This window comes from Sus scrofa, chromosome 8, assembly GCF_000003025.6.
Source record: "Sus scrofa isolate TJ Tabasco breed Duroc chromosome 8, Sscrofa11.1, whole genome shotgun sequence".
Classification (NCBI taxonomy): Eukaryota; Metazoa; Chordata; class Mammalia; order Artiodactyla; family Suidae; genus Sus; species Sus scrofa.
Window position 1 is genome coordinate 45908902 of NC_010450.4, and position 27505 is coordinate 45936406.

The 27505-nt window shown below is 38.1% G+C and overlaps 1 protein-coding gene across 6 annotated transcripts in view; it reads left to right on the forward strand.

Moving 5' to 3' along the window:
• Nucleotides 3968-27505, forward strand: part of GLRB (glycine receptor beta) — a 121587-nt gene continuing 98049 nt past the window's right edge. Inside the window, exons 1-2 of one of the 6 annotated variants that reach the window (XM_021100485.1) lie at nt 3968-4148; nt 6254-6404. In XM_021100485.1, coding sequence (XP_020956144.1) covers nt 6283-6404 — 122 coding nt within the window. In that variant the 5' untranslated portion in view covers nt 3968-4148; nt 6254-6282. 6 annotated transcript variants of the gene reach the window in all.

The following is a 27505-nucleotide window of genomic DNA, read 5'->3' on the forward strand; positions in this document are numbered from 1 at the left end:
AAATTAATACATAGAACTCAACGGCATTTCTATATACTAACATTGAAAGATCAGAAAGAGAAATTAGGGAAGCAATCCCGTTTACCATCTCATAAAAAAGAATAAAATACCTAGGAATAAATCTACCTAAAGAGACAAAAGACCTGTACTCTGAAAACTATAAGACGCTGACGAATGAAATCAAAGATTACACAAACAGATGGACAGACATACCATGATCTTGTATTGGAAAAATCAGTATTATCAAAATGACTATACTACCCAAGGCAATCTACAGATTCAATGTAATCCCTATCAAATTACCAAGGACGTTTTTCACAGAACTGGAACAAAACATGTAAGTTTGTTTAGAAGCACAAAAGACTCAGAATAGCCAAAGAAATCCTGAAAAAGAAAAATGGAGCTGGAGGAGTCAGGCTCCCTGACTTCAGACTATACTACAAAGCAACAATCATCAAAACCGTATGGTACTGACACAAAGACAGAAATACAGATCAGTGGAACAGGATAGAAAGCCTGGAATTTATCCTACACACCTACAGTCAACTAATTTATGACAAAGGAGGCAAGAATATACAATGAAGAAAAGACAGTCCCTTCAATAAGTGGTGCTGGGAAACCTGGACAGCCACATGGAAAACAATGAAATTAGAACACTCCCTAACACCATACGCAAAAATAAACTCCAAATGTATTAAAGACCTAAGTATAAGACCAGACACTATAAAACTCTCAGAGGAAAACATAGGCTGAACACTCTCTGACATAAACACAGCAATATCTTCTCAGATCCACCTCCTAGAGTAATGATAATAAAAACAAAAATAAGCAAAAGAGACCTAAATAACCTTTAAAGTTTCTGCATAAACAAAAGGAAAAGGCAACCCAAAGAATGGGAGAAATTATTTGCAAATGAAGCAACTGACAAGGGATTAATCTCCAAAATTTACAAACACCTTTTGCAGCTCAATACCGAAAAAACAAACAACCCCATCAAAAAATGGGCAGAAGATCTAAACAGACAGTTCTCCAAAGACGACATAGAGATGGCCGAGAAACACATGAAAAGATGTTCAACATCACTCATTATTAGAGAAATGCAAATGAATACTACTATGAGGTACCACCTTACACCAGCCAGAATGACCATTATAAAAAACTCTACAAGTGAAAAATGCTGGAGAGGGTGTGGAGAAAAGGGAACCCTCATACAGTGTTGGTGGGAATGTAAATTGGTGCAACCACTGTGGAAAACAGGATGGAGATTCTTCAGAAAACTAAAAATAGAATTACCATTTGATCCAGCAATCCCACCCCTGGGCATCTATCCAGAGAAAACCATGACTTGAAAAGACATCTGTACTCCAGTGTTCACTGCAGCACTATTTGCAATAGCCAAGACATGGAAACAACCTAAATGTCCATCAACAGAGGAGTGGATCAAGAAGAGGTGGTACATATACACAATAGAATATTGCTCAGCCATTAAAATGAACGAAATACTGGCATTTTTAGCAACATGGATGGACCTAGAAACTATCATGCTAAGTGAAGTCGGTCATACAATGAGACACCAACATCAAATGCTTTCACTGACATGTGGAATCTGAAAACAGGACAGACTGAACTTCTTTGCAGAACAGATGCTGACTCACAGACATTGAAAAACTTATGGTCTCCTGAGGAGGCGTTTTGGGGGTGGGAGTATGTGATTGGGTTATGGGATGGAAATCCTGAGAAATCAGATTGTTATGATCATTATACAGCTACAGATGTGATAAATTCATTTGAATAATAAAAGAAATTTTAAAAAAGTAAATAGTAATAAAGAAATGAAAAAAAAAAAGAAAAAAAGAAAAGATACATGTACTCCAGTGTGCATGGCAGCACTATATACAATAGCCAAGACATGGAAACAACCTAAATGCCCATCAACAGAGGAGTGGATAATGAAGATGTGGTACATATACACAATGGAATATTACTCAGCCATTAAAAGGAAGGAAATAATGGCATTTTTAGCAACATGGATGGACCTAGAAATTATCATGCTAAGTGTAGTTAGTCAGACAGTGAGATACCAACATGATATGCTGTTGCTTACATGCGGAATCTAAGAAAAGGACACAATGAACTTATTTGCAGAGCAGACACTGACTCAGACTTTGAAAAACTTATGGTTTCTATAGGAGACAGGTTGGGGTGTGGGAGAAGGGCTGGGGGTTTGGGATGTAAATGCTATGAAATAGTGTTGTGATGATCTTTGTACAACCTTAAATGTAACAAAATTCATTGAGTTAAAATAATTCAAACATTTACAGAATTAAGTCTCCATAATCCTGGCAGAGATAATCACTTATGAGTATGCTGCACAGAGCTCCATAATTACTTATATGAATAAAAATTATATATGTAAATAAAAATATTTAAATGATCAAAACAAATCATTTCAGGTTATTTGCTACTTTTAAAAATAACATCAGATTATACATTAAAAAAAGAAAAAGAAATGAAAGTCTTGGAAGTTGGAAAGGAAAAAGTAAATCTGTCACCATTTGCAGATGACATTGTATTATATGTAGAAAAACCAAAAGACCCCACCATGAAACTATTAGAACTAATAAATGAATTTAGTAAAGTTGCAGGATAAAACATTAGCATACAGAAATCTGTTGCATTTCTATATGATAATAAGGAAATATCAGAAAGAGAAATCAAGCAAACAATCCCATTTACAATCCATCAAAGAATTAAATATCTAGGAATACCTTCTTTAACCAAGAATGTGGAAGATCTATACTCTGAAAACTCTAGGACATTGCTAAAAGTAATTGAAGACTGTCTAAATAAATAGAAAGACATCCTCTGTTCATAGATTGGAGGAATTGATATTGTTAAAATATATTTTCTATGCAAAGCAATCTAAAGATTCAATGCCATCCCCATCAAAGTACCAATGACATTTTTTCTAGAACTATAATACTGCTAAAACTTTATGAATCATAACGGATCCAAAATAGCCAAGGCAAGAAGAACAAAGCTGGAGGAGAAGAACAAATCTTGGAGAAGAAGAACAAAGCTGGATATACCACACTACTATGCTTGAAAAAAATCCACATTTTTCAAAAATGAAACAAAACGAAACACAACAAAACACACTGATGGCCATCAGAAATAGGAAAAGATGCTCAACATCACTAAGCCTTGGGGAAATGCAAATCAAAACCACTATTAGGTATCATCTCACATCTGTCACAATGGCTATCACAAAAAAGACAAGAAATAACAAGTGTTGGTGAGAATGTGGAGAAAAGGGAACCCTTGTGCACTGTTGGTGGGAATGTAAACTCCTGTAGCCGCTGTGGAATAAAGTATGGAGCTATCTCAAAAAATTAAAAATAGTATTACTATATGACCCACAAATTCCACTTTTGGATATTTATTTGAAAAAAATTCAAAAAGATATAGGCACTCCAATGTTCATAGCAGCATTATTTACAATAGCCAAGAGGCTATTGTTTCCATAAACAACCTAAGTGTCCATGTTTTAGTGCTACTTACTGATCAATTTAAGTGCGCTTAGAAAGGCCAGGCTTTTAGAAATTGGATGTAAGATTCTGACATGAAAGTTCCATTCCAGGAGACTATGGGCCAATGATAAAGTTACAGAAAGTGCATGTTGTCTGCTTTGATCTAAGAAGGTCATTTGTTGCTCTATTTTTTTTTGCTTCTAGTGGTAAAAAATAGACCCTAAATGATTCCAGCTCCTTAAAAGGTTTTTCCTTTCCTTTTGAACCAATCCTGCCCCCGCTCCAAGTCCCCATTGCCTTTACGTCCTGTAGGGACCACATTCCTCAGTTCAGATGCCCCAAGGGACTGGAGATGACGTCCTCACTTGCGTGGCAGGGACACCTCTGCCCTCCCGTCCTGGTACCCTCGTCCCCGTCCCCGCTCCAGGCCCGCGGTCCCGCAGCAGCGCGGACACCACGGCGCAGGCTCCGCGGCCCGAGCAGGCGCGTCAGCTATCGGCGGGGACGCGCGGACCCGGGACGCAGCCGCTACTCGCCCCCTCCGCCCCCCTCCCCCCCCGCTCCCGCGTGTCCGGTGCAAGCGCGCGTCCTCCCGGGGCTGCGGGCGGGGCGCCTCGGGTAAGTCGGCTCCAAGAGGGAGGGGCGGCGCGGGGGTCCGATCAAAACATCTCTGCGGAGAGGCTGGGCCGGGGCCAGGGCCGGGGCGCGGGACACTGCGGCAGCAGGAGGAGGAGAAGGAAGCGCATCCCCGGAGGCGGCGAGCGCATCCTGGCGGGTCAGCTGTGCGGGTGCGCTCGGCTGGAGGGATGCGGCGGGCGGAGAAGCTCGGGGACACAGTTGGTGTCCTTTGGTCTGCAGGGATCCCTCATTCCCTGCAGCTGCCGCCTTTGGAAGGTGGGAGGTGGACCCAGAGAGTACAGGGTGGAATTTCCTTTCCCACCCTCCAGACCTGCGGGATGGCCTCCGCTTCCCCCAGGGCCGAGGGTGAAGGTGGGAGCAGTACCTGCGGCCATGGGCAAAGGTGTCTGGTCTTGGGGGTGGGGTGGGGGATCGGGATTCCAGTGTTGCGAGTTGACTAAGGGCAGCCTTGGGCCTGATAAGCCCCTCTGTTGTCTTCAAGAGAAAGGATCCAGGGTGGAAGACCATTTGGCTTGCTTAGGGGCTGTGAAGGATAAATGTGGGAAAATAAGAATTCCTGGGAGGAAGGCAGGTAAAAAGCATGACATAGGAGAAGCAAAATTATAAGGGGCATCTGGGAAATAAGTTAATGTCGAGAAATAGACCCGTCTCTTACTCCGCAGCAAACAATGAAGGAGAAATAATTTATGGTTTGGAAATGAAGGATGCAGAAGAGGAGATGGTTAGGAGATGCTTAAAGTTTTTGATTGTTTTTGTTTTTTGTTTGCTTTTTTTAATGCATCAGACTGTTAAGAATGTAATGCTCATTGAAGCATGGAAAATGTTATTAAGATAAGGCTAAGAAGATTATTTAGAGGAATCTGGCTGTTTTTACTATTTTATTTCCTGTAATGTTTTCTAGAAATTCTGGAGTCAGAAATCATCTTTTTGATGATAAATGTTAATATCATGTGAGTAGGAAAGCCCATTGCTAACTGAAATCAATATCTACCTTTTTTGGGGTAAAAGATTAAGGTTAACTTGCAAATTTAGTGTGTATAAATAAAAACAATTTAGAGAGTGAAACTCTGATAATAAATTTTTATTTATTTTTGCCAGTTCTTTAGTACTTGTCCTTTCCTTTAGAATAGTTTTATTGTTTTTGAAAAATATGCATGCAAAATTCAAAGAACAGAGAGATTAAGAGAAAATAATTTAAGGAGTTCCCATTGTGGCTCAGTGGTAATCATTCCAACTAGTATCCATGAGGACTTGGGTTCGATCCCTGGCCTTGCTCAGTGGGTTAAGGATCCCAGGTTACCCTGAGCTGTGTTGCAGGTTTCAGATGCTGCTTGGATTCTGAGTTGCTGCCGCTGTGGTGTAGGCTAGCAACTATAGCTCCAATTAGACCCCTAGCCTGGGAATTTCCATATTTGGCCCTAAAAAAAGCAAAAAAAAAAAAAAAATTTTTTTTAAAATATTCTACATGGGCTAACTGTCTTAACAATGGATTAAACAACCTTCTAGGTGTCTTTCTAAGCATACCTTGGTATACTATGCAACTTAATATCATTTTACAATATCATAAAACTATATAATGTAAATTTTCATATTTACCTTTTGTTCCCCTTGGGGTCTTATTTTCTATGAACTATAATTTAACTAACTTTTACTATGAAACCATCATGAAGTATGTAGTGAAGTATAACCACATAGGTTTAAGCAATGAGAATTTTTTTTTAAGGCCAAATAGCATTTATGCAAGTAAAAAATTTCACAAGCACTATCCGTGACTATACATGAATGTACACATATGATTTTTCAACTCTAAAAGTGGACTTCAAGGATGGAACTTGTAGGGTTTTTTCTTCTACAGAGGAGGAAGAAGAGTAGAACACTATAGAGTTTAATATATTTAATAAACTTAAACTATTACAAAATCATAATGTTTGTCCATGTATGGAGAAAAATGTTTGCCAGGAGCAATGAAAATTTGATATGCAGATGTACTTGTCCATTGGCTAGTAATGGTCATATGCCTTAAAAAGAGTCTTATGTTATCATTTGCTTCATAAATGTAATCATTTTCTTCTTCTTTTTTGTAGATCGAGCTCCTGAAATTTAATTTTTCAAGATGAAGTTTTTATTGGCGGTGGCCTTTTTTATTTTAATTTCCTTGTGGGTTGAAGAAGCCTATTCTAAAGAGAAGTCTTCAAAGAAAGGAAAGGGGAAAAAGAAGCAGTACCTGTGCCCATCGTACGTTCTTCATGTCTTATATTCTTTTACGGAGAAATGTTATTGCATTTTTTTTAAAATCAGAGTAAGGTGGTCTATTGAAACACATATCAGCAGAGGTTTTCCTATGAGAACATGAGCCCATTTGTTTCATAGGTAGAAAAGGACAGAGCGAAGCGGGCTTTAGAATGTGAAAGCGAATTACCAATATGATGAAGGTAAAGCTTTATAAAGTTTTATTCATGTCCTGGGCTTATATAATTTTTATATATTTTTTACAAAAGTAGAAAAAAAGTTACTATTTCTTTCTTCCACTGAATGCAGCACTGTAATTGGATACTGAGGTTCTGTCTTTTGAGCAAATAGTAGTTCAAAAAGTTGACTTAAAAAAAAGCACTCCTAGGACTTCTGTTGAGGCTCAGCGGATTAAGAACCTGACGTGGGGATGAGGGTTTGAACCCTGGCTTCACTTGGTGGGTTAAGGATCCAACACTGCCACAAGCTGTGGCATAGGTCGAGGATGTGGCTTGAATTTGGTGTGGCTGTGGCATAGGCCTGCTGCTGCGGCTCTGATTCCGCCTTAGCCTGGGAGCTTCCATATGCCAAGGGTGTGGTCCTAAAAAGAAAAAAAGTCCTAAAAATGAATATTTATTTAAAAAATCAGCTGAGCTATGATTTTGAATTCTGTTTAATTCATATTAATGCACGGCTGAAGATTCACAAGGTAGATCAATTTTCTACTTCAATTTATTTTTTTGGTAAGAGATTTATATTAGGAAATTAGGATAGTTCTCCCAAAAATGTGATTAAATTTGAAGTTACTTGTAAAAACAAAATCTAAATCCAAATCACCCAATCCCTGCTCCTTCCCCATCCTGAAAAACAACAACAAAGTTTCAAGGTCTTGGCTCCATTTTTTGAATAATGGTAAATAATGTTCAATGGTTAGAACAATTGAACAGGATATAAATAAATAATTTTCATAAAATTTGTGCTTTTAGGTAATAATGTTACAGTGTATACTGTGATCTGGAATAAAAATTTATTTGCTGTTATAGGTTATTTATTTGTCACCCCAGCTGTGTCATATGGAAGTTCCTGGCCTAGGGGATTGAGTCTGAGCAGCAGCTGCAACTTTTGCAGCAGCTGTGGCAACACCAGATCCTTTAACCCACTGTGCAGGGCCGGGGATCAAACCTGCACCTCCACAGTGACCTCAGCCTCTGAAGTTGGATTCTTAACCTCCTGTGCCACAGAGGGAACTTCTGTTAACAGGCTATTTTTTCAGTAAGATTTAAGTGCCATATTGATTGAGTAATATTATTCAAACACTATCATCATTTAAATGTAGATTATTAAAGTTTCATAAATGTTCCATGAGAATTATTAAGGTACGTTTTGGGAAGTATATTTTGTAAGAAAAGGGTGTTAGAGTTGTTATTTTGGAATAGGTATTTGAATGAATATGTGAGGCTAGAGGTCTAGTAATAAATAAAGCTTCCTATTAAGAAATACCTCCTTGGATTCCCTGGTGGATCAGTGGATTAAGGATCTGGTGTCAGCACTGCAACAACTTGGGTCACTGTTGTGGCAAGGGTTTGATCCCTGGCCCAGGAAATTTTGTATGCTGTGGCATAGTCAAATTTTTTTTTTTTGAAGGAAAAGAAAAAAAAAAGGAATACTTCCTACTTTTCAGCTTTACTACTCCTCCTGCACAGTCTAATGTAAGGACCAGTCTGGGTGTGACACAATGTCCCCATCTGCCCAATAGAGTATGATGGGGAAGGTTCTGGCACAAACACCACTTGCAACTGTCGCTACTCACTGATGGAGTTTTTGTGCTACAACTAGGAGATTAATTAGCATTTTAGTGACGTGGGTATTGTTAGGCCTTACTCTTCCCAAGGAACTGCACGAATTTTCATGTTTTGGATATTCTATTAACGCTTGATTTGATAAATGTTGACATATTGACCCAAACTGCTATTTGTTCTGTAGTCTTGGATCCTCTGTATAGAGCAAGCCCTCTTTGATCAGTCAGGTTTCTCTCTCTGATGAGATAGGGCTCCTGTCTCCTTCCCTATCCCCCATCAGATGTCATGAATCAGAGTTCAGAGTATGTCAACTGCAAGCCTTATAACTACTGTATATTTTACAAGAGTCTTTTAGAGAGCACCCCATCCCTTCCCAGAACAGTGCTTTTCAATTACCTTATATATAAACTGGCTCTGTACACCTAGGCTGTCTATAGTTAAGATAGATTTTTTAAAGTTAATCTGATAGACAAAGAGTGAAACAATGAAAGTTCTCTTTGGGAGTTCCCGTCATGGCTCAGTGGTAACAAAGCTGACTAATATCCATGAGGATGTGATTTCAATTCCTGGCCTTCCTTCCCCAGTGGGTGAAGGATCCAGTGAGTTGCCCTAAGCTATAGGCTTGAATCCTGTGTTATTGTGTCTGTGGTGTAGGCTGGCAGCTGCAGCTCCAATTCGACCCCTAGTCTGGGAACTTCCATATGTCATGGGTGCAGCCCTAAAAAGCAAAAAAAAAAAAAAAAAAAAAAAAAAAAAAAAAAGATAGTTCTCTTTGGTACATATGGAAATCTTCAAGTGGAAGGCTCAACATATACCTGCTAAGCCCATATCACAGTATTTTAGATATGTTGAGAAATTAATTAAAATTTTATCTCTGGAAATATCTACCACAGTCTTAAAATTTGATTATATTACTTTTTGTAATCATGAGCTTTCTTAACAGTTGCCAAGGCAATGCTGCTCAAAATCCAACTTATTAAAAAATAGATGTCCTAGGGAGAATTAGTTTTGTGTATTTTTTTGTTTGAATATTTTATTAAGAATTTTGATTTATGATCACCGAACTTCTAGAGACTAGGGTTTTCTCTGGCTATTCTTGGATCCATTATATTAAATTTCTTTGAAAATTCAGATTGAGAATCTCAGTTATAATACTGCGTTATGAAAGAATATATGTCTCAGAGGATGATTCAGTTTGCCTATCACGTGTAAGTTGGTTAAGCATAAAACATCTTGATTAAGAGGAATATTTAAGATTACAAAACCCAGAAATTAGGTATAGTAAGAATTTCACCTAATGATGTTTTGATTTATTTAAACTTTTTTTAATACAGTCGATGAAGCAATGGAGTTGGATGGGTATATGCAGTCAATGTGTTATATAAGTGTAGCAAGCATGCACAAAAACTTCCCCTTTTACTGTTTTAGCATTTTTCCCCAGAGTGCAAATAAGAGGAAAACTGTCTTTAAATGTAGAAAAAATAAAGAACTTAAGACTCTCCATATTCTAAGTCGCTGTTGAGCTTGAATCGTATCACAAACTTTTCCTGGCTCTTTAATATTATTATTTTTAACATTAATTGTTTGCAGAAGCTCAGAAATCATAAATTTATGCTATTATTCATTATTTTCTGGCATGTAGTCAAAGCAGCAGTACCAAGTTGGTAAACTACCTGATAGGTCTGAGTTCACAAATTTTAGAAATTTGGTATATACTGATAAATGTGAAATAAAATTTAAATTAGAAAATATGTTTTAGATCAAGTCTTTGGAGATAGTTTAGCTTTTTATTATACTTTAATTGTTGATTTTTTAATTTTTAAAAGTTTTATTGGAGTATAGTTGATTTATTGTATATAAGTCTTAAATAAGATAATGCATATAAGGAAAGTAGCTTTTTATTTTATAGTTTGAATTTGACATTGATCTTAATCTATTGGTCTTTCTTCTGATCTTCTAGACATTCTGCCCCAGTGACTTTGTCCAAATCTCTGGCTTAATTGCCATCCCCTGTTAACTCCTAAGGCTCTATAGCCAGCTGAGACATTTTGAAAGAACACCATACTCAGACATCCATTTCTACCTGGTTATCCCATCTTGATCTTCAACTTGATTTAAAATTGGAGAACCAGAGTTCTGAAATCCTCCCCACCTCTCCTAATTCAGTGTTTCACTTTGCAGCAAATGATACCATTGCCTCCTCTGCCCTCCAAGCCTCCATCCTAGGACCTTCTCTCGCTACCTCCACTTCTCAAACCCAGTCATCATCGAGACTCCTAAATGCAGACTCAGCACCATTTTCGGAGAAAGTCCTTCACTCCTACCCCCATGGGGATACTGCTTTCACTCTTCTCATCCTTTTTGGTGAGCTCTCTAATCCTCTCCCTCTTTTTCTCTTCCTCCACCAATGCTGATCCCACACCAACCTGAGAGTGTATTTCCTTCAGTTTATCAAAGTCATTCCAATGCTTAGAGCCCTTCGAGGGATCTATCATCTTCTGGCTAAGATTCTGATTTCTTGGCTTCTAACACAAAACTCTTGCTGAACGGACCTCTGACTCCTTGGGCTGTATCTTTCCAACCTGGGCCATACTCTTACTCAAAATCTCATACACACTTGCTGTTTCACACTTCTGAAGCATTCTTCTCTTTACCAAAATGCCAGAGGTTTCTTTCTTTTGTTAGTTATCTCCTGCCTCAGTGGTCTTTTTCCAATCCATTTCTATAAAAACCACTTATTCACAGTTGACTTCCAAATCTGTATGCCTGGCTCAGACTTCTCTGAAGAGCACCATACCCAATACATTCAACATTTGAATCTGATGGTCTTGTGATGACCTCAAACTCAAATTCAAACCTTTGTCTCAGGAGTTCCCATTGTGGCTCAGTGGTAATGAACCTGACTAGGATCCATGAGGATGCAGGTTCAATCCCTGGCCTCTCTCAGTGGGTTAAGGATCCGGCATTGCTGTGGCTGTGGTGTAGGCCAGTAGTTGTAGCTCTGATTCACCCCCTAGCTTGGGAACTTCCATATACCATGGGTGTGGCACTAAAAAGCAAAACAAAAACAAAAACCTTTGTCTCCTTTGGGAAACCTTTCCTAATCCTGACAGTCTGGTTTAGATAATGAAGTTCTGAGCCTCCAGGGTTCCCTGATTGCCTATCCTATTTATAGAGTAGTATGGTGATATCAACTATAATTGTGTGCTTTCCCTACTAGACCCATACTCCTTGAGGGCAGTGTCTGATTGCCTTAGATCAAAAGTCATGATGGCAATCAACATCATCATGCCTGGTACAAAATACACATGCCATAAGCATTTGTTTAAAGAGTGAATACAAACCTAAATTTCTTTGACCCTTATAAGTCACTATATCTGGATTTTGTTATAATACTTGAAAATAATGTATGTGATCTCTATGGGCAGTATTTAGACATGTCGTTTCAACATAGGGAAAACTAAGCAGTTAACAACTAGGTAATTAGTAGAGAATCTTCAACCTGGATGATGTTTCCTGGATAAATTTTGGTTAAATACCTTGTCAATGACTAAAATAATACTTTACAGAGGAAACATCCAAATGGAGAATAATGTGATATTGGAACATACAGTGAATATGTGCGACAGAACTAAGATCTAATATGATCTTTAAAGGCTAAAGTGATGGGCTGAATCAAACAAGATTGAAGTATAAATTGCACTCTTTTTCTTTTTATGGCTGCATCTGGGGCATGTGGAAGTTCCCGGGTCAGGAGTCAAATTGGAGCTGCAGCTGAGGCCTAGGCTACAACTACAGCCACTCTGGACTGAGACTCATCTGCAACCTATGCCACAGCTTGTGGCCATGCCCAATCCTTAACCCACTGAATGAGGCCAGGGATTGAACCCTAATCTGCAGAGAGACAATGTCAGGCCCTTAAGCAGCAGAGCCACAATGGGAACTCCTATATTGCATTTTTTTTTATTGCTCAAATTAATTTATCACATCTGTAGTTGTATAATGATCATAACAATCTGATTTCACAGGATTTCCATCCCACAGCCCAAGCACATCCCCCCACCCCCCAAACTGTCTCCTCCGGAGACCATAAGTTTTTCAATGTCTGTGAGTCAGCATCTGTTCTGCAAAGAAGTTCAGTCTGTCCTGTTTTCAGATTCCACATGTCAGTGAAAGCATTTGATGTTGGTGTCTCATTGTATGACCGACTTCACTTAGCATGATAGTTTCTAGGTCCATCCATGTTGCTAAAAATGCTGGTATTTCATTCCTTTTAATGGCTAAGTAATATTCCATTTTGTATATGTACCACCTCTTCTGGATCCACTCCTCTGTCAATGGACATTTAGGTTGCTATATTGCATTTTGATTCTGGAATCACTTGTGCAAGTATAGGATGGGGAAAACAGTTTGGCAGAGCATATTTGGAAAAAAAATTAAAAATATAATTATGATACAAATGGAATAATAATGCAATGTAATATGTGATGTATAAGGTGGATACATGATAGTGATGAATAATTATATACTATATCTTTCCATCCCAGCTATATAAGAAAGAAACCAGTGTTTTAATTTTTCTGTGTTGTGCATATTACTTCACTTAAAAGAGCTGTTATTTAAAGCAAGACTTACAGAGATTTCTATACTATGCTAGTCAGTACTTTCAGGGAAGAGAAATAAGAATAGTTGAGGTTGGAGTTCCCGCTGTGGCACAGAAGGTTAAGGATCTGGTGTTGTCTCTGAGGCAACTTGGATTCAATCACATCCCAATGCAGTTGGTTAAGGATCCAGTGTTGCCCCAGCTGTGGCATAGCTCATAGCTGTGGCTTGGATTCGATCCCTCCCCAGTAATTTCATATGCTGAGGGTGTGGCTGAAAAGGGGGAAAAAAAAAAAAAGAATAAAGATAATTAAAATAATGTCATATTAGGAAGAGCTAAGGAACTGAGATATTTGAAAGTTTTCAATTTTTTTCTATGTCCTTTAATTTTTTATTTTAATGATTTTTATTTTTTTCCATTATAGCTGGTTTACAGTGTTCTGTCAATTTTCTACTGTACAGCAAGGTGACCCAGTCACATATACATATAAACATTCTTTTTTCTCACATTATCATGTTCCAATATAAGTGACTATAGATATTCCCAGTACAATTTTTTTTTTTTTTTTTTTTAAAGCTGTAATGTAGACGAGAAAAGTAGATTTTACTGCTTGGCACCAATAGATGAAATGAGGACTAATGACTGGAAGCCCCAAGGAGGGATGTTTTTGGCTCCAAATTAGGAAGGCCTTTCCAATAGAGACAAGATTAGATAAAATTACCTGGGAAGAGAGGTAGTGGAGTTTACAGTAACTCAAAGCACTGGGCCATGGGGGATAATTACTTGGCAGCATATTTTATAGAAAGTTTGAGCTTTGTAAGGGTGATTAGACCAGAAGGTAGTATTGAAGGACTTTTTAGTTTGTTAGATTTTGAGATTTTAAAGATTCTTTGTTTCTAATATACTGTATTTGATGACAGCCTAATGATATATCCAATAGCAGAATGAGGGAGAGAATCATCTTTTCAAAATTTTATCTCCCTCCAGATTGAAATAGATCTGCCTTTATTTTTGTTGTGTTGTCTTGGAAAGCTCTATATGTATAAAAATACATATATCTTGGTCTAATAATAAGGATTGCTGCATCCAGTGCTGCAGGGCAATGGGAGATCCCGAAAGAGGGACAGTGTGGTATAACAAAACACACAAGACTCTTTTACATTTAGAAAGTGGGGGACTGGGAGGCACTCTGTTCTGCAGAACGAAGGCACCTAGGTTTTAGCCACATGACTTTTATTAAGGAAGGTGGCATAGTGAGCAAAATCAGGCATAGGTAATGACAAAGCTATCTCTTAGTGAATAACAAAGGAAACTACTAGCAATGAATTTACTGGTGCATACCTTTAGGACACAGCACAGCTGCTTATAGAATATCATGGTTGATGCATAACTCCCTTATCTTGTCTTCGAAAGATACCTTAGAACTCTGCAGGTATGCTTATCTGGCTTTGCCATCATAAGCATTCCTTAGCTTATTGTGCTTTTGCATATACACCAAGTTTGCCTTCTGCAGAGATCAGCAGTTCAGTCATCTCCAACATATCCCCCTTATTTATTTATTTATTGCATAAGAATAGTCATAGTAAATTTTGATTGCAGGGCATTCTTTTGGCTTCTATAGTTCAGTCTGATTCTGCAGACTGCACAAAAAAAGAAAAAATACAAATACAGTGATGATTAGAACAATTATAAAAGAAATATTTGGATTCTCAAACCAGGTGTGAGAATCAAAGGCCAGGAATCCTGATATAATACTTTTAATAATTTGATCTTTAGAAGTGTCCAATTACATAGAACTAAATTGCTGAATGTCCTTTTGTAGAGCTGAAATATCTAGTGTAGCATTATGTTGACCCCAGGCTCTCAAGACATGAGCCTTAATTTTTTCCCAATTGTATAGGCTGTTATTATATTTAAGAGGAGTGATACAGTAAGTAGTTATAATGACAAGGGAGGTCCATTTGTGTGTATACTCTCTAATTCTTTGCCCATCCAGAAAATTGCATCTTTCAAACTGTTCAATTCATGCCAAAAGGCCAGGTCTGTGGAATGTTGCTCATGCCACAATTGTGACAAATTTTCTGTGAGATTATTAACAAAAGTATGTGTTTGAATTTCCTGAGACAGAGCTATAGCAGATGTAGCTACTGAAGTGATTATTCCAATAATAGTAAATATGGCTCCAATAATCAAACCAATCATTCTTTTTTCTCTGCAGAAGATCTTTTGAAATATACTATGTAAAATATATAATGTGGGGTTTTGTTCCCAAGGTTCAGTAAGATTCACAGGTAACCAGATTGCAGTAGGTTGATACATCATCATAATAGACTGATGTCTGTTATATTTGTTAACACAATGATGTATATAACAATTTGCACATTGAATATGATATATCTAAGAACTAGAATTACAAGGACTTGTATCTCTTTTCCTACCATAAGCACATAAGGGCAAAAATGCAAGTTTGAATCCATCTAGAATGAATAAGGGAGGTTTCCAAAGTGTAAACTTACTTATCATAAGTATAATTTACATCCCACAGAGAAATTCTTTGTAAGGCTGCAGCTAATTTCCATTGAGTATTTTGCAGTGGCCCTTTCCAGTTTTTAGTTGTGGGCCAGCTAATTTCAGAGCATGCTGATGTATTTTTGAATTAGAAATTGCTTGAAAGCCTTTATTATGCATATGTACCCTAAGAGTTTTATTATTAGCAGATCTCAGTTCTCCATACTCCCCTAGGCTCCTAGAGTCATTCTTCAGAAGTCACGTGTCAGTTGGTCTTCCTCCATGCCACTATTTTACACAACTGCCAGGAATCCAAAAAGGTGTAGTTGCAGTTTCTGGAAAAACACAAGTGTAACCTCTACCCCAAGTTATTAGAGGATCAGGGCTTTTCCTATGTTTTCCTCAGGTGTTTTCCAGTATACTAACGGGGAGGTACCAGGAATATGCTGGCCATAGTGCTGTTCCGTAGGAGTTATTCCTTGATCATTACAGGTGAAAAAATTTCAAATATGCAAAGCTTGTCTTAATAATCTTGCGGGAGTATAGAAACCTTCTTGTCCCCCCCCCTTTTATTATTAAGTTATAGTTTCAATTTATGATGTGCACATTCTACTATAGCTTGTCCTTGGGGATTATAAGGGATGCCAGTGACATGTGAAATACCCCAAACTTCACAAAATTCAGTAAAAGCCTTACTAGCATAAGCAGGACCATTACCTGTTTTAGTATGTTGTGGAAGGCCCAGAAGGCAAAAGCTTCTAAAGAATGTTTTTTGACATATTAAAAAGTTTCACTTGTTTGAGCTAAGGTCCAAAGAACAGAGGAATATGTGTCAACAATAACATGAAGAAATTTTATTTTTATTTTTATTTTTTGTCTTTTTAGGGCTGCACCCATGACATATGGAAGTTCCCAGGCTAGGGGTCAGATCAGAGCTACAGCTGCTGGCCTACACCACAGCCACAGCAACACCAGACCCAAGTCGCATCTGCAACCTACACCACAGCTCACGGCAACACTAGATCCGTAACCCACTGAGTGAGGCCAGGAATCAAACCTGCATCCTTATGGATGCTAGTCAGATTCGTTTCTGCTGAGCCATGACAGGAACTCCTACATCAACAAATTTTAAATGTCCAAAACTATTAACATGAGTAATATCCGTTTGCAATATTTCATTACTTTTTAATGCTCTAGGATTGACTCCATCATTGGTAGACACCTGAGCTAAGCTTTGACACGATGAAGGGGATTTAATAATATCTTGGGCAATAGTGTGAGACAGACTAAACTGTGTATGCAGCATTGCTGCAGGCTGATGCAGAAGTACGTGTGAAGCACGAGCAGTTTAAAAGATAGAAGTTATAAGCAGGTCCACCTTTTGATTACCATCATGTAAAGGACCTGGTAAAGAAGTATGAGGACATACATGAGTAATGAAAAATGGTGATATTCTTTGTCTAATAATTTAGGTTAAAAAAAAGTTGAAATAACTCTTCATCACTTAATTCTTTCAATTTTGCTGTTTCTAGTTTTTGTACTAATTGTACCACATAGAGAATCTGAAACAATATTATAAGGACACAAGATTATTTTTAAAACTTGTTGAACAGCCACTATTTCTGCTTTTTGAGCTGAAGTATAAGAAGTTTCTATAATTTTAGTAATATCTGGGCCTTGAATACTGGCTTTACCATTTGGAGTTCCATCTGTAAAATAAGTATGTACTTCAGCAATAGGCTGTGATCTGGTAACTTTTGGAAATATGAAAGGAGTCTCTTGTAGGAATTTTATACGTTTATTTTTGGGTGGATGATTATCAAGTTCCCCTGTATATCCAGCTAAAGCAGTCTGTCATGGCAATGAGTTTTGGAGTAAAGTTTCTCTCATAAATTTGTCTCTATATACAAAACTAGAATATGAATCAAAACAGTCTTTTTCTTTAAAAGTACCCTCATTTTTACCAAATAGAGCCAAATTAGGACTGTAGAAAGAATACCCCAAATGGAAAACATGTTTTCTAACCATTTCTTTTTCATTATTGGGTTTGCCAGCGTGCCGGGAAGAACCAAGCAGCCACCTTGGATTTCCTGTGACTGTTGAATTCACAGCTATTGTTTACCTACCTTAACTTCTCTGATTTAGGAGCAGACTGTTACCATGCACTGCAAGAGCATTAGGATGGCAAAAGTCTGAAAATGAGGGATTAATTCTTTGTGCCATATTTTTCTTTCTTTCTTTCTTTTTTTTTTTTTTGTCTTTTTGCTATTTTTTTGGCCGCTCCCGTGGCATATGGAGGTTCCAGGCTAGGAGTCTAATCAGAGCTGCGGCCACCAGCCTACGCCAGAGCCACAGCAACGCAGGATCCGAGCCGCGTCTGCAACCTATACCACAGCTCACGGCAACGCCGGATGTTAACCCACTGAGCAAGGGCAGGGATCGAACCCGCAACCTCATGGTTCCTAGTCGGATTCGTTAACCACTGGGCCATGACGGGAAGTCCCTGTGCCATATTTTTCATTTGACAGTGTTTCCCCTGTAATTTATATTTAGGAAGTTTGTAAAAAAAAATTTACAGGGAAAAGTTTAAAAATACCTGGTCAGATAGAATCATAGATTATTGTTTTACATTACTTATTCATTTAACCAAAGTAACCAAAGATTTCAAAAGCAAATACAAATTAAAGGCAAAGAAATTAGTATAATCTGTTATTACAAGCAGCATTTTAAGAAAACCTTCTTTTAACAGACCGAATCCAAAGTCCAGTTTTGCACTAGTTTACTGAAATTTTAAACTTAGTCAGTCCTAACCATGTGTAAAATGCTTTTCTCATTGTCCACTTCCCACAAATCTTCCATCACTTTCTGTATCCATAATATTCTGTCCCCTATCTTTCCACTCAAAATAACAAGCTATAAGGCAGACTTACTTTCTTTTCCTTTAATAAAATGCAATTCCATTCCTCATTCCTTCTTTTTACTGAAAGCACACACATTCTACTTTTCTAAAGCAACCATGGACTGTCTTGTAAAATTTCTAAAATGCCTGTTTTTCTTGTAGAGAACATCTCAGGATGGCACCAAACATACCAATTAATAGTCTTAAATGGCTTTATTTTCTTTGTTTGGTAATTGAAGTCTCAGTATCTTATTTGACTTCTATTAAACATAGGTGCAATAAGGTATTATACTTAATGTTCATAACTCTAAAGACATGCCTGTATCAGATCAACACACTTTGTTTTTTCTTCTTTTTTTTTTTGTCTTTTTGCCTTTTCTATGGCCACACCTGTGGCACATGGAGGTTCCCAGGCTAGGGGTCTAATTGGAGCTGTAGCCGCTGGCCTATGCCAGAACCACAGCAACTCGGGATCCGAGCCGCATCGATGACCTACACCACAGCTCACGGCAACACCAGATCCTTAACCCACTGAGCAAGGCAGGGGATCGAACCCTCAACCTCACGGTTCCTAGTAGGATTCGTTAACCACTGAGCCACGACGGGAATTCCAGATCAACACACTTAAATACTAACATCTGAATATCAAATACTGAATATTTTCCAGTTCACATGAACCAAAAATGAATTTACTTTATGTATTTTGAGAATTTATGTAATTGCTTAATTTCCTTTAAGCCAATTAAGTAGAGCTCTTTTATGAATTAATTTTGGCAATTCCATACACGCACAAAACACACAAAGACACATACAAACAAGCAAAACAAAGACCTTGTATTTCCCATTTCGAAGTTTCAGCCATGAATAAGGTACATCTATAAAAAAAACCTGTCTTTTAGAAGAGAGATTAGATTCAAATTGTGTTTTGGGCAGATGGAACAAATCTAGGTGGTTAAAGCCCTTTTTACTAATGTTTATAAAATATACATAGGATTTCTTTTTGTCCCTGAGAATACACCTTCCACCTTATACCCCTTTTCCTGAAATTTGTATTTCAAAAAGATGGTGAGATAAGGGTTTCAGAAGGCCTTATAGAACATCTGCATCTCAAAGACACAGGCAAATTCCTTCTAGGATGGCTTTGTTCCTTTAAGGCCAGAAGAAATTTCCCTTAACACTTAAAAGCCTCTTCCCTGAGGCCTTAAAGGCCATGTTAAGTAAGACTGAGAATGGAGTTTGTGGGCTCTGTTCTAATTTTTGCAGTTTTTATCTGTCAGGGGAAGCCTGGCTTATGAAATGGCCTGAAAGAATGGTGTGTCCTCTACTGGCCTCAGGATCTGGATTAGTGTATAGCAAGAAGGAGGAGGGATGGGTTTTTTGAATTTTATCTGGGGTGATGACAAGCCCCTTTTCATTAAGATACATTTTGGTATCTAGGAAGATGTTAAAAGCTTGTTCTGCTGGAGCAGAGAGGAGGATATCATCCATGTAATGGGTAATATATGCCTCAGGATATTTATATCTAACAGGAGCTAAGGCTGGATCCACAAATTTTTGGCTATGGTAGGACTATTTTTCATGCCCTGTGGCAGTACCTTCCATTGATATCATTTCATAGGTGATTTGTTGTTTAAAGCAAGAACAGAGAAAGCAATTCTACATTTATCCTAAGGGGCTAGTGGTATAGTGAAAAAAACAATCCTTTAAATCTATGACAATTAAGGCCCAATTTAAGGGAATTACAGTAGAAGGCAAGCCAGGTTGTAAGGCACCCATAGCATACATTGTCTTATTGATTTCTCTTAAATCATGTAATGATTTCCATTTACTTGTTTTTTTTTTTTTTTTTTTTTTTGGAGTAGTAAAAAACAGGAGTATTCCAAGGGCTATTAGCTTCCTCAACATGACCTGCTTTTAATTGTTGAGCTATTAGCTCATGTATTTTAGTCAATTTCTCCTGAGTTAGGGGCCATTGATCTACCCAAATTGGAGAAAAGGGCCTGTCCCAACCACCATTTCAAAAGTAATCTGAACATTATTTCTTTGATTTAAATGAGTTTGTTTCTGACAGAAGTCTGAAAGACTAGACTTACAAATTATAGAGTCTATACCATCTGGGGTGGCTTTAGCTATCATATGCCAATCCCATGGGGGAAGCGGAAGTGTACCTATGTTTTCTACAATACTCATAGTAAAGGGAGCTGTAACTCCATTCTCTATCACACTATCACAAAGAGACTTAAGAGCCTTAAAATCAAAAGGGGCATACATATGGATATTTTGTCCTAGAACTTGAGTATCAGGAGCAGTAATTAGAGCGCAGCTAAAAAGGTCCAATCCTCTAGACTAGCAGATTTTAAAGCTGATTGAAGGAGAGTTAGTATTGCCTCCACAGCTAAAGGCTTATTTAAATTCTCATCAAGAAAGGGATTACTCTAGGAGTTCCCATGTGGCGCAGTGGTTAATGAATCGGACTAGGAACCATTAGGTTGCAGGTTGCAGGTTCAATCCCTGCCCTTGCTCAGTGGGTTGGGGATCCGGCGTTGCTGTGAGCTGTGGTATAGGTCGCAGACGCGGCTCGATCCCACATTGCCGTGGCTCTGGCGTAGGCTGGTGGCTACAGCTCCAATTAGACCCCTAGTCTGGGAACCTCCATATGCCATGGGAGTGGCCCTAGGAAAAGGCAAAAAGACAAAAAAAAAAAAAAAAAAAAAAAAAAAAGACAAAAAAAAGAAGGGGATTACTCTAATAATCAATGATGTTGAGCATTTTTTTCATGTGCGGGATGGATTGGGAGCTTGGGGTTAATAGATGCAGACTACTGCCTTGGAATGGCTTAGCAGTGAGATCCTGCTGTGTAGCACTGGGAACTAAGTCTAATCACTTAGGATGGAGCATGCTAATGTGAGAAAAACAATGTATGCATGTATGTGTAACTGGGTCACCATGCTGTACAGTAGAGAAAAAATAATAGAAAAAAAAGAGTAAAGTAAGGATACATATTAAAAAAATAAATAAATGAAGGGATTAGTTTGAGGGGGAGCAGAAGGCTTGGGTTTTTCTTTATGCTTCTGCAAGGGTTCCAAAATGTGCTTCACTAACCCCCATGTGGAAAAAACAGAAATGGAAAGAGAGGCCCCAGACTGATGGGTGTGCTTTAAATTTTCTCTGACATGATCCCAACATTCTGGGTCCACAGTACCCTCACCTGGTTATATTTGACCATGGCTTCTAACAATTCCTCTATCTTAGACTTTGTTACCCAAGCCCCTGACTGTTTTGGCATACATTTAAGCAATTGAATATAGCATTTAGTTTCCTGAGATTGATTCTTCCCATTGCTATCCTGGTTTAAAATTTCTACTTGCCTACTTACAGTCGTGACTCCATCAAGTACAAGGCTACCATCTCTGCCATCTGTAGTTTCACTTTCTCCACTTGTAGCAGACATCTTTCTCCTGTTCATAACAGACCTTCTCTTCAGGCCCCACATTGGGTGCCACTCTGCTGTGTCAGTGCTGCAGGTCAATGGGAGATCCTGAAAGAGGGACAGTATGGTATAACAAAACACACAAGACTGTTTTACATTTAGAAAGTACGGGACCAGGAGGCACTCTGTTCCACAGAACAAAGGGCACCTAGGCTTTAGCCCACATAACTTTTTATTTTATTTTATTTATTATTATTTTTTTATCTTTTTGCCTTTTCCTAGGGCTGCTCCTGTGACACATGGAGGTTTCCAGGCTAGGGGTCCAATCGGAGCTGTAGCCGCTGGCCTACACCAGAGCCACAGCCACGTGGGATCCGAGCCGCATCTGCAACCTACACCACAGCTCATGGCAACACCGGATCCTTAACCCACTGAGCAAGGCCAGGGATCAAACACGCAACCTCATGGTTCCTAATCGGATTCGTTAACCACTGCGCCATGATAGGAACTCCAGTCCACATGACTTTTATCAAGGAAGGTGACATGTAGGTTAGTGAGCAAAATCAAGCATATCTCTTAGTGAATAACAAAGGAAACTACTAGCAATGCATTTACTGGTGCATATCTCTAGGGCATGGTGCAGCTGCTTATAGAATAGCATGGTAAATGCATAACTCCCTTATCTTGTCTTTGAGTGATACCTTAGAACTCTGCATCAGCAGATATGCTTATCTGGCTTTGCCATCATAAGCATTCCTTAGTTTTTTGTGCTTTTGCACATACACCAAGTTTGCCTTCCTGCTGCAGAGTTCAGTGGTTCAGTGGTTAAGTGGTCTCCAACAAGGATTTAAAAAGTTTCAGAAGTAGAATTTCTTCTTGAAATTTCAGGACTAACCAGGTTTTTGGAATATCTCTTTCAAACCCAGAAATTTTTTTCCTTTGAAAAAAATTCTTCTTGGAGTTCCCATCATGGTGCAGTGGAAACAAATCCAACTAGGAACCATGAGGTTGTGGTTTTTGATCCCTGGCCTTGCTCAGTGGGTTAAGGATCTGGTGTTGCCATGAGCTGTGGTGTAGGTTGCAGATGTGGCTCGGATCTGGCATTGCTGTGGCTGTGGCATAGGCCAGTGGCAACAGCTCCGATTAGAACCCTAACCTGGGAACCTCCATATGTCAGAGGTGCAGCCCTAAGAAAACAAAAGAGAAAAAAAAAATCTTCTTAATTATTTATTTATTTATTTATTTATTTATTTATTTATTTAGTCTTTTGTCTTTTTAGGGCCGCATCTACAGCATATGGCGGTTCTCAGGCTAGGGGTCAAGTCAGAGCTATTGTTGCCAGCCTATGCCAGAGCCACAGCAATGCCAGATCTGAGCCACGACTGCGACCTACACCATGGCTTACAGCAACGTCAGATCCTCAACCCACTGAGCGAGTCCAGGGATGGAACCCGCAATCTCATGATTCCTAGTCAGATTTGTTTCTGCTGTGCCATGACAGGAACTCCCAAGTGCTTACTTATTTTTTTATTTGGCTGTATCCACAGCATGTGAAAGTTCTTGGGCCAGGAGTTGAACCCCAGCAATAGCAGTGACAACACTGGGTCCTTAACCCCCTATGCCACAAGGGAACTAAGAAAATCTGTTTTCTTACCTAAACCAATTGAAAGAAATATGCCAAGCTACTGTTAATCTCAAGAAATAATAATTGAGGTATGACAAATATAAATTACCTAATCGATGCCTTCCATAATTTATAAGAAAAAGGCATAGGCTTATGGTTTTGCCTTTATATGTCTATTGCATATGAAACCAGCATGTATTAAAAATACTTTTAGATTTCTTGATTGAATAAACATAAGTAAAACAAAACAGAACTATCTCAGCTAAAACCAATGCATTATTTGTCATTTTTATGTGTGTTCACAGCAGACATAATAGCACTTTTTAAGACTGAATTTCGCCATTCTGTAACCTCTTGGCACATATTTGCCATTTTTGCCTTCCCTGAGTTAGGGCATCTTCTACTATTTGTTGAGGACTTTTTGGATTTCAAGCATCTGATTGCTTACAGTAAGTTTAACTATATGCTTACAAGTTCCATTTGAAATCACCCTTCTCCCATTTGGGGGCCCCTAACATATAAAGAAGCTCAAAAAACAGCACTTAACTGACGCTTGATGAAGGCTGCTAGTATCTATATTAGTGTGTGTTGTGTTTGCATATATTTATCTTCTTAATTATCTTTCCTCCAAACTGTTGGCTCTCTAGCTTTGAAATTATGAGGTAGAGAACTTTTTACTGTTGTTCTCTGGAATGATATGAGTTCTTTATGTTCCTTTGTTCATAACTTAAAACTAGTTGTGTGAGTATAGATGTGTTTCTAGCTATATAAGATTTTTTTTCTCTCTTTCAGAGAGATGCTGTACCATTTAGTGATGGCCTTTGTGTACACCAGTTCTATGTAGTAAGAAGGGTAGGGTTACCGTGAATAATCAAGGCCATCCCGTGTTGTGTCTGAATATAATGTTAGCCATATTTTTCCTATTCTTTCTTACCTACTGTTCATTAGTTGAGTGGATTGATTTTAGTTTAGTTCCATTTCTTACTTCCCAGTGGAAATGTTCAAGACCAATACACTGGCCAGAAAATGAAAGGCTGATTGGGAAATGATATGGATGACCAATACAATGGATATAGTAAAAAATCACCTGTATTATTATTATTATCACATATCTAGGTCACATTTTTCATTGATGGGTAGTTATGTATTTTCTTACTACCTATTAAACAATTATAATTTAAGGGTGTGTTATTATTTTGTAGTCAATTGAATTAATGATCTTCCCTTTCCTAATAATTTCCCAGGTCTTGAAATCAGCATTCATTATTTTAGTTACTCAGGTATGAAACCTAAATGGAACTGTTTTCTTTTAAAATGATCTCCTATATCTGTCCTGTTCATTGCATCTCCACTTACTGTCATTTTTTACATATCTGTTACAATAGTTTCCTAATTATTTGCCCTGTTTTTCTCTGCTTATGATTATCTATCTTACATATTGTTTCAGTTTTCTTGTTGATCTTAGTTCCAGACCCACAATTTCTTCTTATTCCCTCATGGATCCAGGGCAGATCTTTACTCTAATTTTTTTTGTCTTTTTTTTTTTTTTTTTTGGCCATTTCTTGAGCCGCTCCCGCGGCATATGTAAGTTACCAGGCTAGGGGTCTAATCAGAGCTGAAGCCGCTGGCCTACACCAGGGCCACAGCAACGCTGGATCCGAGCTGCGTCTGCAACCTACACCACAGCTCAGGGCAACGCCGGATCGTTAACCCACTGAGCAGGGGCAGGGATTGAACCCGCAACCTCATGGTTTCTAGTCGGATTCATTAACTACTGTGCCACAACGGGAACTCCCTCTTTACTCTAATTTTTGAAGATGTCTCTGATTTACACACGAAATTTTGCCTGAAATACTCTCTTATTTTAGAAAGTCCTAGTGCCTAACCTGCTATGCCTTATGCATAGACATGTTTACTTTTAGAATGACATCTCCCACTTAATCTGTGTAGGTCTTCCTAGTCCTATGGGGTACATCCCAGATAGTACCTTGCCTTATGGAACTTTTTAAGTGATTAGAACTTTCCATTGAGAATATGATTAGTACAAATTAATAGTATGCCATGGCAGTTTAACATGTTGAGGCCTTTGACATTGATAGAAATACAGTGTTTAGACAGAAAAAAGTGTTAATTTCATGGCGGGTCTGTCTCACCTGGACCATTGTGTTGAATTCTGGTTTGCCACCATTTACGAGGTTTGGAATTACATGGAAGTTTGTTCTGAGAATCATGATTAGAGTTTGCAGGAACATGAAAGTCTGTTGTTTGATATTGTACTATGCATTTGTTTTCTTTAAGAATAGATGTCATCACCTGTTGAGGAGTTTTCATATAAGATGAACTAGACTTTGTGTTTAGACCTCAAGTTATAGAACCAAGACTAAAGAGAAACACAGAGGAAGACATTTTGATTTTATAGGTTAGGATATAACTATCCAAAGAACAAATGGAATTCCTTGAGTGATTAACACAGTGGGTAGGGACACTATTCAAATCAAACATCACTGGGAAGTTACAAACTTTGAAAGTTCTTTTTATCCCCAAGATTTCATGAACCTATGATTAGAGCTAAAGTTAAACTCCCTCTTCTTGATTTCTTAGAATCCTTTTTGTCCATCCTGTATATTTTGACACTTGATTACATTTAATATTAGTACTATTTCTATGATATCTTTTATTTTCTAGGTGAAACATATTGCATTAACTCTTTAGCTAAATTATAAATACTTTCTCTTTCTGCTTTCATTATAGTATATGTACTTGTATTTAGTAGACATCAGTGAAGCTCTATTTGCAGAGAATTTTGAAACAGGCAGAATATATACACACACACACACATACATTTTCATGAATATACACACTTTGATATATATTATATAGATATATCTATATTGATTGTATATATCATCTATTATGTTTATCTATCTATATATAGTTTCATATTCTGCCTACTTTGAACTTATTTGCATCTGAGTTCTATTTATGTTTACTGGATCCAATGGAGTCAAACAGGTGACTGATTATGTAGAAAAATCATAAATTAATCTTTTGATGAGTCAGTGGCTCACCGGAACCGTGTTTAGAGGTCACCTATAAATGTGTATGTTTAAAATTGCCTTTGTATGTCTGCTTGGTGTTGATGGATAAAACATTGTAATATGAGAGAAAGGACACTGTAGTATCCCCTTAAGAACTGGCTTTATAACTTCAGGTAAGTCATTTGATATATTTGGGTCTCAATTTTCTCATTTATATGGTGAAAATTTCATCTCAGTAGTCTCCCAATTTCATTCATTCTCTCATTCCCAACTGTCTCTGTTATGATACAGTCCAGTTTTATTTATGATTGTTTTGGCATCTTTATATTCAGCGCTATCTTTGTTTTTGTCATGATTTTTGGTTTTCTAATTTAGAACCAATCAAGCCTAACCCATGGAAAAATAACCTACAAAATTCTGTTTCTTAAGCAAATTTATCACTAAGGGATCTAATTCCAGATTTGACTTATCAAGATGTAATTGTCCTCCCTATTAGAAGAATTGCCTCTGTGGAAGGTGAATTGTCAAAATTTTTAACCCTCTCATTTTTCACAGGAATTTTGTTTTTTTTTTTTGTTTTTTTTTTTTTAGGGTTGCACCTGTAGCATATAGAAGTTCTTGGGCTAGCAGTCAACTCAGAGCTGCTGCTGCAGGCCTATACCACAGCCAAGCAACACCAGATCCCAGCTGCATCTATGACCTACTCTGCAGCTTGTGGCAATTCTGGATCCTTAACTGACTGAATTAGGCCAGGGATCAAAACTGCATCCTCATGTATACTAGTTGAGTTCATTACCAGTGAGCCTCAATGGGAACTCCCGCAAAAGTAGGAATTTTACTAGCAAAAATGTATTATTTTTTATTTTTAGGGTTGCAACTGCAGCATATAGAAGTTCCTGGGCTAGGGGTTGAATCAGAGCTGCGGATACAGGCCTACACCACAGCCACAGCAACACCAGATACCAGCTGCCTCTGTGACCTACGCTGCGGCTTTTGGAAATGCTGGATCCTTAACTCACTGAGCAAGGCCAGGGATGGAACCTGCATCCTCCTGGACACTATGTCAGATTTTTAACCCACTGAACCATGACGGGAACTCTGAAAACATGTGCCTGCTCTTGTTTTTTTTGTTTTCTTTTGGAGATGGATCATTTAAATTAAGTGTGTTTGCAGACGTCTCTTGTATTCTTCTGGTACTACTTCCTG